Source organism: Carassius carassius, chromosome 34, assembly GCF_963082965.1.
Source record: "Carassius carassius chromosome 34, fCarCar2.1, whole genome shotgun sequence".
In the NCBI taxonomy this organism is placed as follows: domain Eukaryota; kingdom Metazoa; phylum Chordata; class Actinopteri; order Cypriniformes; family Cyprinidae; genus Carassius; species Carassius carassius.
Genome location: NC_081788.1, coordinates 28,163,214 through 28,173,142, shown reverse-complemented (window position 1 = coordinate 28,173,142; position 9,929 = coordinate 28,163,214). Strand labels below are relative to the sequence as shown.

Sequence of the window (9,929 nt, the reverse complement as noted above, 5' to 3'; positions counted from 1 at the left end):
AAAATATAAATCTTTTCTAACAATATAAATCTTTGCTATCCCTTTGAAAAAAAAATTAACATCCTTGCTGAGTAAAAAAAAAAAAAAAAAATAAAAAAAAGAATAACAATTGGCTGACCCCAAATTTTGAACTGTAGTATATATTGTTAGAAAATAATTATTTTTTAAATAAATGGTCTTCTTTTGCTCTTCTTCATCAAAGAATCATCAAAATTTTGTCCAGTTATATATATATATATAGAAACAAACTTAAAATATAAAAACTATAATAATATCTCAATGAGAAATAACACTGCGGGCTCCTCTGCTGTACTTGCAGAAAAGTGACTTCATTCATCCACCAAAAATCACAGATGATGAATCAAAGATGATGAATAAAAGTTTAGCTTAATACTTAATATCTTTGACATTTAATATTGAATACTTGAGCTTTTAGGCCATTTGATTCCACCAAATGGTATGAAATGAATCTACAAAGATTGAGGAACAACATTAATAGAAATAAATGCTGCTGTCAATCATAGGTTAGGAAAGTTCTAGCTATATTGCAACAACTGTCATCTGTTCTGAGTTGAAGCCCTCTGGCTCCTGTACTAAACCCCTTTAATCAGGATTCTTATAATAACTTATGAAGTCGACAACTGGCTACCTGGTGAAGCGCATGAGGATGTATTAATAGACAGTCAGAGGTGGGGAATGGGGTGATATATATATAAAATCAGCATTTCCACACTTGTCTGAAATCACTCGTGCTTTGCTCCTGAATTCAAGGGTTTTACGGTCATGGTGAGTTTGCTTTGACATGCATTTATTCATTCATTCATTCATTCTGTCTTTGAATATCAGCAGAGATTTTTAACTCAATATTCTCTTGATGCATCCAAACAAAGATCTAAAAAATGAGCTAGTCTGAGTTGATTTCTGTCTGTCTGGGTTTGAGACTTATGTTGAAGTCTGATTCATCAGGGCCACATACATCTGTCTGACTCATTCAGAGCCTCTGATGCTTTAATAATTCCACTTTCAACAAATAAATACATGGAAAGTCAAATGTTTCTGTTCTCAAAGATAGATACAAACATTTTCAGTACTCAAAAATAGAAAAAGGCGACATGTGACTCATTATAGTTTTATTAATGTTTAAATTTTGAGAGCACATGGAGACTTTTAACTGTTGGGGGTTTTTTTATAAATGAAAAAGACCAGATTAAGTCTCAGAAAAAAATATATTTCAACTTTTTTCAGGTTTTGCTAATATATATATATATGTGTGTGTGTGTGTGTGTGTGTGTGTGTGTGTGTGTGTGTGTGTAAGAAATTGGCATAGAAACAATTTTAACTTTGAGATTGCTAATAAGATTCACAGTTATAATAGTTTTGGACCAAAATCTAATTCAAATGAGCTGAGCTAATTTTATTCATTTCATAGTTCTATTACTGCATGCCGACCATTTTTTATTCCGCTTCAGGAATTTTTGGGACTTAGTTGAAGTTGATTCATAAATAAGACTCTCTTGAGTTATGAACCTTTGAACAATAACATTTTCCTCTGGGTTTCTTTCTATGCGGTTTATAAAAAAAGAAAATCCCTTGAAAATACTCCGCATATTCAGTTCTTCAGCTCTGGCCTCGTCTACAGCACAACTGTTGAGATGATATCCAGACAGAAGGCCGATGAGCAGCTGTCGAGCTGCGATCTCATCCAGCAGAAATGCTTCTCGCAATGTTTTCCAAATGGTGTGGCATGAATGTAAATAGTAGCGTTTAATCCTTGTCTTGGTGGGATTACCTCTCAACAGCCTCCGAGACGAGGCTGTCAGCAGCCAGCCAGTGCCAGTCTGTAATCCCACATCTGATCCTAATTATACATCCTACAGGACACTAAACATTTCCACACTCATACACTCATCACATTACTGCTCATTCATTGCTCGGGAGGAGTTTCAACTCTGATGATTCACCTAAAACTCCTTAAGAGAAATGCAAAGACACAAATGAGACAACCATTGACAGAAAGAATCTGATGAGAAATATTTGAGTTAGTAGCACACTTTGAGACAATATTAGGAGGAGATGTGTGAGATTTATGGGGTTAAAGTCTCAATTCAAACAGATTGCCGTTTAGGAGAAACAATTGTGATATTAAAATGTTCTGGCATAAAAAAGTTTGGAGTCTGTAAAAGCTGTTGAAAGGTTCTCTTCTGTTTACCAAAGTATTTGTTTGATTAAATACCATTTAAATATTATTTTTAGTTCAAAATTACCCTTTTCTATATGAATGTAATTTATTTCTGTAATGCACAGCTGTATTTTCAGCATCATTCCTCCAGTCTTCAGTGTCACATGATCTTCAGAAATCCTTCTAATCTGCTGAAACATTTCTGATTATTATCATTGTTGAAAACAGTTGTGCTGCTTCATATTTTTATAGAAACTACAATTTTATTTTTAGGATTTGATTAATAGAAAGTTGAAAAGAACAGCATTCGTATAAATCAATCTTTTGATCAATTTAATGCTGAAAAAGTATATTAATTTCTTTCCAAAAACCTTGGAACAGTAGTGTATTTTCCACTACACTCTTATTTAAAATAAGATGTAAAATATGCGTTTGAGATGTTTCAGAGGGTTTTTGAATATGTTATTTCTCTTTTTAAAGAAAGATTCCAAAAGACAAAAACAAAAATCAGCATAAAGTGCACAAAATGTAATGGCATACCGAAGTGTATTTCTGTGTACCTTGTGTTTGCAGGCACCCAAGAAGGCAAAGAAGCGGGCAGAAGGAGCCAATTCAAATGTCTTCTCCATGTTTGAACAAACACAGATCCAGGAGTTCAAAGAGGTAGAAACCAAATTTGACTCGTTTGACTCTAATTGCTTTGACAATTGTGTTTATCGTGACTCTTTCAGTGTGATATCGAGCAACTACTGCGAGATTCCTGTATGCGACTTCAATATGTCAGTGTTCATCATCGCTAGTGAATAATTCAGAATGTGTCAGTAATGATTAGCACAGCATAGTGATTTGCACCCTGAACACACACTCACTCACTCACACACACACACACACACACACACATACGCCAACCTACTCTCAGGGCCCTGAAATCTGCGTGGAAAATACAGCAGGACAGACGTTTTCTCGTGGTCTCAAAGCGGCTGTGAAAAGACCAGGACATGGCAGTGAGATGGCAGTGATGAGAATGTGCAGACAACTGTCTCTCTCTCTCTCTCTCTCTCTCTCTCTCACACATATCACAAACTAACTCAAAGACACTAAGTAAAGGAGAATTACAGGAACTAGAAATATACAAATGAGAGAGTTTGGCAAAACAAGCAGCACAACAGGGAGGTCTGTCCTTTAGTTAAAGAATGACTTCACCTAAAAATGAATTTGTGATTATTTTCTCACCCTCATGTCATTATTTATTTCATTTTTAATGTTATTTTTCTGTGGAACACAAATTGTTGAACTTTCACGCTCCAAAAAACACATTAATTATCCTTAAAATATCATAACAGTAGACTTATATATATGTTATGACTTGAGAATTATATTCCAAGACTGCTACCAAAACTCAAACACATTCAGATTCAAAAATGACTTGCTCTCAAAGAGTCAAAGCAGGGTTATTAAAGGTTACTAAAACTAAAAAAAAAATGATTGGTTTAAAATAAATCTACAATAAAATATTAATATTTTTATAATTAATATTATTTATTTTTTTTCACAGCAAATCAAGTTAAACTAAATTAAAATGAGATGTTGCCTTGGTAAATCACTGTTTTAAGATGTTTTAAGATTTTATTTTATTTGTGACCATGAACCACAAAACCATTCTTAAGTGTCATGTTTTCAAAAGTTAGATTTATACACCATCTAAAAGCTGAATAAATAAGATTTCCATTGATGTATGGTTTGTTAGGAGGACAATATTTGGCCGAGATAAAACTATTTGAAAATCTGGAATCTGAGGATGCAAAAAAACCTAAATACTGAGAAAATCACCTTTGAATTTGTCCAAATAAATTCTTAGCAATGTATATTACAAATCAAAAGTTAAGTTTTGATATATTTACAGTACGATATTTACAAAATATCTTCATGGAACATGATCTGTACTTAATACCTTAATGATTTTTGGCATAAAAGAAAAATCGATCATTTTGACCCATATAGTGTTTTTTTTTTTTTTGGCTATTGCTAAAAATATACCCCAAGACTGGTTTTGTGCTCCAGGGTCACATTTTAGCTAGTTGCTAAAGAAACATTTTCATTTGGGTTTAACCTGATGTACTAAAATAACTAAATAATAAAAAAAAGAAAAGAAAAGAAATACAAACAAATAAAAAACTATATATAATTAAAAATTATAAATAAAAAAATTCACAATATAGTCATAAAAACAAGCATGGTATGATACTAAAATAACACTGACTCACAAATATAATGCACCAATTTGAAAAACTCTCCTTCTGCATTCTATAGAAAACCCACACAGTGCAAACAAGATGATGGTGAGTAAATACTGACAAATAATTGATTTTTAGGTGGCCTTACAGTAAAAGTAGTGAAAACAAGCGAATTTTAGAGTGCATACAAAATGGTTTTAATTGCAATACATGATGAACATCTCAACATGTTTTCAAACTGTCAACCACAAAAGTTAAATTAGAAGTTGGTCAAAGTGTATATTTCACCTAAAGGCAAATAGATGCAGGAGGCATTCATGCCACTTTTCAAGAGGTTCACTAAAATTATATACATCAAAGTCATAAAAGGATATTCTGTAGCAACACAATATGTCAACTATTCAACAATGGGGAATTATGTTGGACTAATTGTTAATTCCATTCTGTGCAAGTACGGGTGCAGAAATAACAGACTACATTCTGCATCCCTCTCACACACACTCTATATTCTCTCTCTTTCATCTGCCTCAGGCTTTCACAATCATGGACCAGAACAGAGACGGCTTTATCGACAAGAATGACCTGAGGGATACGTTCGCAGCTTTAGGTGGACTGTAATAATCTCTGCTATACGTCACTGTCGTTCTGCATTTCTGAATGAAGCGTCTCTCTGACAGCAGTTCTGACCTCTGCCTCCGCAGGCCGCCTGAACGTCAAACAAGAGGAGCTTGAGGAGATGCTAAAGGAGGCTCCAGGACCCATTAACTTCACCGTCTTCCTCACCATGTTTGGGGAGAAGCTTAAAGGTAAATGGTGGGGTAAGGTGGCTCAAACAATCCAAAAACCCTGTAGGAATTGTATTTTATCCAGCAGGATTATAAAAGCAACCATCTTTATGTTGCCTTGACAAACCACTACCGTAATAGCAACATTTCTGATTGTAACTTCTTGAGCATTCAAGCTAAACTCGAAAAGAGTTTTTAATTTTTATTTTTAACTATTCTATTACTTTTTTCAACTATTTCATACACTACCAATTTAAAGTTTGGGTCAGTAAAATGTTTGTTGGAAAAATTAACACTTTTATTCAGCAACGGTGCACTGAATCAATCAAGAGCAGGAGTAAAGCCATTTATAATGTTACAAATAATTTCTGTTTCAAATAAATGCTGTTCTTTTGAGCTTGCTATTCATCAAAGAATCCTGAAAAATTAAATGCATCACAGTTTCCACAAAAATATGAAGCAGCACAACTGTTGATAATAATCAGAAATGTTTCTCGAGCAGTAAATCAGCATATTAGAATGATTTCTGAAGATCATGTGACACTGAAGACTGGAGGAATGATGCTGGAAATTGATCACAGGAATAAATTACAATTTACAATATATTCACAGAAAACTTTTTTTTTTTCAATTTTAATAATATTTCAAAATAAAATTTGTACTGTATTTTTAAAAACAAATGCAGTGTTGGTGAGTGAAAGAGATTCATTCAAAACACAAAAACTGATTTTAATTCTTAAAATCGTATTGTATTTCATTTAAACATAACTCTAGGTGCTTTGGAATGAAGTCTTATGAGTGGATAAGAAATCACACAGGGATTTCCTTTCCTTCTAAACTCCAACTGAAGCATTTGATCCTACTGGGAATCATAATAGGCCTATAGGGAGTTATATGTTGTGGAAGCTCTTGTACGAGCCTGTACGATGATTCCCATAAGATCGGCCCCAAACTGTGATAGAAATTCCACTAGGAATCCTGTACAAAGTATGTCTTATTGCATTCTTGCATTCTTGTTAAACACAGTCTGTTTTCTTTTGTGCTCTTTCTAAAAAAAAAAACAGGTGCCGATGCAGAGGAGACCATTCTGAATGCCTTTAAAGTGTTCGACCCAGAGGGAAAGGGGACCTTGAGGAAGGATTTGTGAGTAGCATTGAAACAACACAGTCTGCTTCTCTGCAAATCCATTTCTCCAGAGATTCTGCTTTGTTTGGCAGCTTATGACATTACGAGCTACTGAAGTAACAGATGCAGTACATACAGACTGTTTAAATCATGCATGCATGCACACAATACGATCATATCAAAAAGTCAAACTGAAGTTTGTGTGTCCTCACAGTTTGGCACGGATGTTGACAACACAAGCAGACCGATTTTCTCCAGAAGAGGTTTGACATCTCGATATTATTTGTTTTGTGACATTATATTGTATTTATCTATAGATTTTGAACGTGACTAGTGAATTTTATACGAACTATTCTATACATACTATACTGCTATTTTTCATCCATCTTTCCTCAGACGGAGCAGATGTTTAGTGCTTTTCCTCCAGACGCTGCAGGCAATGTGGACTATAAGAATCTGGTCTACATCATCACACATGGGGAGGAGAAAGACCAAGAGTGAAATATCTTATTTTACCATCATGACTAGTTCTGCATCTATGGTACAACAAATATGATATACATAGTCTCTCATTTCCAGCACTGAACTGAATTAAATCAGATGAGAATGAAATGCATTTCATATTAGAGTTGGTTTTGTGATTTTTAGAGGGTATACTGATATACGGTGCCTAATAAAATATGTGCAGTAAAATTATTCATAAGCCTGTACATTTGCATTCATTTGAATTTACACCAGCCACAAACAGTATTTGCACAATTAAGTATGAATGTCATTGTATTAGATAAAAATAGATATCAAAAGCAAGTGTGATTTATCATAAAGAAAAACAATACAAGCACACCTGTAAAAAAATATGTATAATAAATTTCACAAAAATGCATTTGTAAGATTTGACATTCTAAACATAATAATTAGGTCTATAGTGTTGAAAATAAGACCAGATAAAAATTGCTCCAGATTTTGAGCAGAATACAAACACTTTATCTAATGAATGACACTCATAATTTGAATTAACTCATTTTAACAAACTTTTATCAGATAAATAGCTTCACAGCTGAAGAGCTGCATTATCTTTTTCAGAAAGGAGTTGGTAACATCATTGTTTTTGATGCAATTAAAGCCACAGCTTCTCTTTTAATAGAGAAACACGGTAAAAACGGAGGTAATTCCCTTATTATTCCATATTAAAATATTAGGGAGGTAAAAACCCTAATACAACACTTACTAAAATACTGAGATAAAATAAAAATAAAAAAACATCAAAGTATTTCAAAATTACTTTATTGTAACATACATTATAAAATTGTTATATCAGTACTATCAGTATTACAACATCAATAGTGTAACTTATTTGTAACATATGAACTTTTAATTTAGTGCAATATTCACTGTAACTTTGTCATTGCAACATCTTGTGCAATCTTCACTAACAACTGCACTTGGATTTATACGTATACCTCAATGCACCGTTATCTCACATATTTAATATATAACATATTTACTCATTCTATGACCACACTCAACAAAACTGAATGATGAATTCATATACTAATGCTAGACACCCTAAAAATTACATGTACCAAAAATCTTTGTCATATCTTTATGTTAAGATGCTTTACTAGCATTTTGTTTTGGCGCATTGATGCAGCCATCATCTTCTCATGGTACAAACATGAAACAAACTGCTCTGGTAATGTAACACCGCACACTTTATTTTTCCATAGTTGCAGGAAATGCACTAAAACACCAGTCAGTGACATTTTTAAAGCTTTATAAGATTTAAAGCTGTTTCGTCAAGAAGTATGTGACAGTATCAAACACAGCCCTACACTCTTAGAAGAAAAGGTTCTATATAGAACCTTAAAAGGTTCTATCAGGCACTACGTATTTGGAACCCCTAAAAGGTTCTATATAGAACCCTTTTTAAGGGTTCAATCAAAAGAACCCTTTAGGGTTCTTTGTAACCAGGAAAAAGGTTCTATATGGAACCTTTTAGGGGTTCATTCATGATTATTTCTTTTGTCCTTTCCGGATTAAATATTTCATGTATGGTATGGTTACGTTTTTATGGCTTATACCCCAACTGTCAATGCAGAAATTGTATTGAATTTTTACTTCCGGCACCGGCTGTGGGCGGGACTGTAATGCTCTATAATACGGAATCGTCCCGAATTTGACATAAAAGTCTTGTTCCGTATTGAACTAATACAGAACGCATTTTGTTCATTATTTTTGAGAATCAATTCAGTGCAAATCCATGACACACACACACACACACATAGCTTCTAATATACATGTCAGACTATGAACGATATGATAAGACAGAAAAAAAAAAAAAAAACGACGGTGCGGTAGATAGGCCTACTAATTTCTCCCCATGTTTGTCTATGATCAGCGTAGCGTTTTAACATCTTGGAACATCATTTTAACTGGTCGTTTCAGTCATTGTGAGTCAAGTATCTTAGCAACAATTACGACAAGTGACAACAGCGGGAAATTTAAAAATGACTACCTCCGAGCAGCCGGCGAAAAAGAAAAATAATTGAATTGAATGGGAAAATAACTTTCAGTGGCTGGAATGTGTAAGGGACAATGAAAACAAGGCCAATTGTACCATATGTCGTTGCGTTTCTTCTGTTTGTCACGGCAGAGTGTGTGATATTAAGCAGGCAGTACGCATCAGGCGATAATCACAAGAGGAGCGAGAGGGAGCGATGTCAAGGTTCCTTGTCTGTCAGACGACTCCAGAGGCTGATATTGTAGGCTATGTAATCATGTGAATTTTTAAATCTCAAATATAGTTGATAAGAAAGTGATTATATTAAAAGAGATAGTAAAGGTTTAGCCTAACATTCCATATACATCTTCCCAGTGTTCCCCCTTGTTGTGTTCCTGTCTCCCGCTCCTTGACATACAGTCGGCATCTAGTCATAGTTGGGGACGGAGTCGGCGTGGGGGAAAACACAGCGAACACCGGGTGTATTTGAATGACAAAAATGCACATATAGAGCGCTCATTCCCAGAGACGCATAGAACAATTGTAGTCTCTTTTAACTTTAATATTCACATACACTAGTCCATATCGATATTTGATTCATTGTATAACTCTACTATAGATGTATTCCTTCAAAAATAGCCAAATTCCGTGACGTTCTGCTTTATACAGCAAGTTCCATTTGTGACTGGATTCCGCGATTCTATCCGTGTCGCTTTGCAAACACAGACGGTGTGAATTTATGAATGAAAGTGTAATATTTCTTACACAAAACTAAGTTGTTATGTATCCTCACGCTTTTTTAAGTGGGTATACGGAAATCCTTGGCCTTTTCTATTGGGAATACAGCGTATCACGTAGACTACACCTCTTAGCAGACGCATTTTCATGCGAGTTTAGGTTCGACACTAGGCTACATAGTTTTGCTTAAGGTAGAATGATAAGGCTAATTATATATGCATGCCACTTTCTGAAACAACCTTACACAGTTTTGATAACTTTAATAATGTACACAATGTTAACGTAGCATGCCTTTGATGTAATGCCGACTGCACACACACACAAGCTCTTGGGATTCCATAACTTCCCTTGATCATCCTCACAACTTA

General features: G+C 34.3%; 1 protein-coding gene across 1 annotated transcript; it reads left to right on the top strand.

Moving 5' to 3' along the window:
• The first annotated feature begins 714 nt into the window (after positions 1-714).
• Positions 715-7,019, top strand: LOC132115266 (myosin regulatory light chain 2, ventricular/cardiac muscle isoform-like). The gene is made up of 7 exons (XM_059523646.1): positions 715-786; positions 2,753-2,842; positions 4,945-5,020; positions 5,115-5,219; positions 6,263-6,341; positions 6,538-6,586; positions 6,720-7,019. Exons 1-7 carry the CDS (start codon positions 784-786, stop codon positions 6,822-6,824), a joined length of 507 nt encoding a protein of 168 aa, XP_059379629.1. The 5' UTR covers positions 715-783; the 3' UTR covers positions 6,825-7,019.
• The last annotated feature ends 2,910 nt before the right edge of the window (positions 7,020-9,929 follow it).

Bases quoted from the DNA above. Each gene is read 5' to 3' on its own strand.
- LOC132115266 (XM_059523646.1), top strand. The intron at 6,342-6,537 runs GTGAGTAGCATT...GTGTCCTCACAG, and splicing joins GGGACCTTGAGGAAGGATTT to TTTGGCACGGATGTTGACAA. The intron at 6,587-6,719 runs GTTTGACATCTC...ATCTTTCCTCAG, and splicing joins ACCGATTTTCTCCAGAAGAG to ACGGAGCAGATGTTTAGTGC.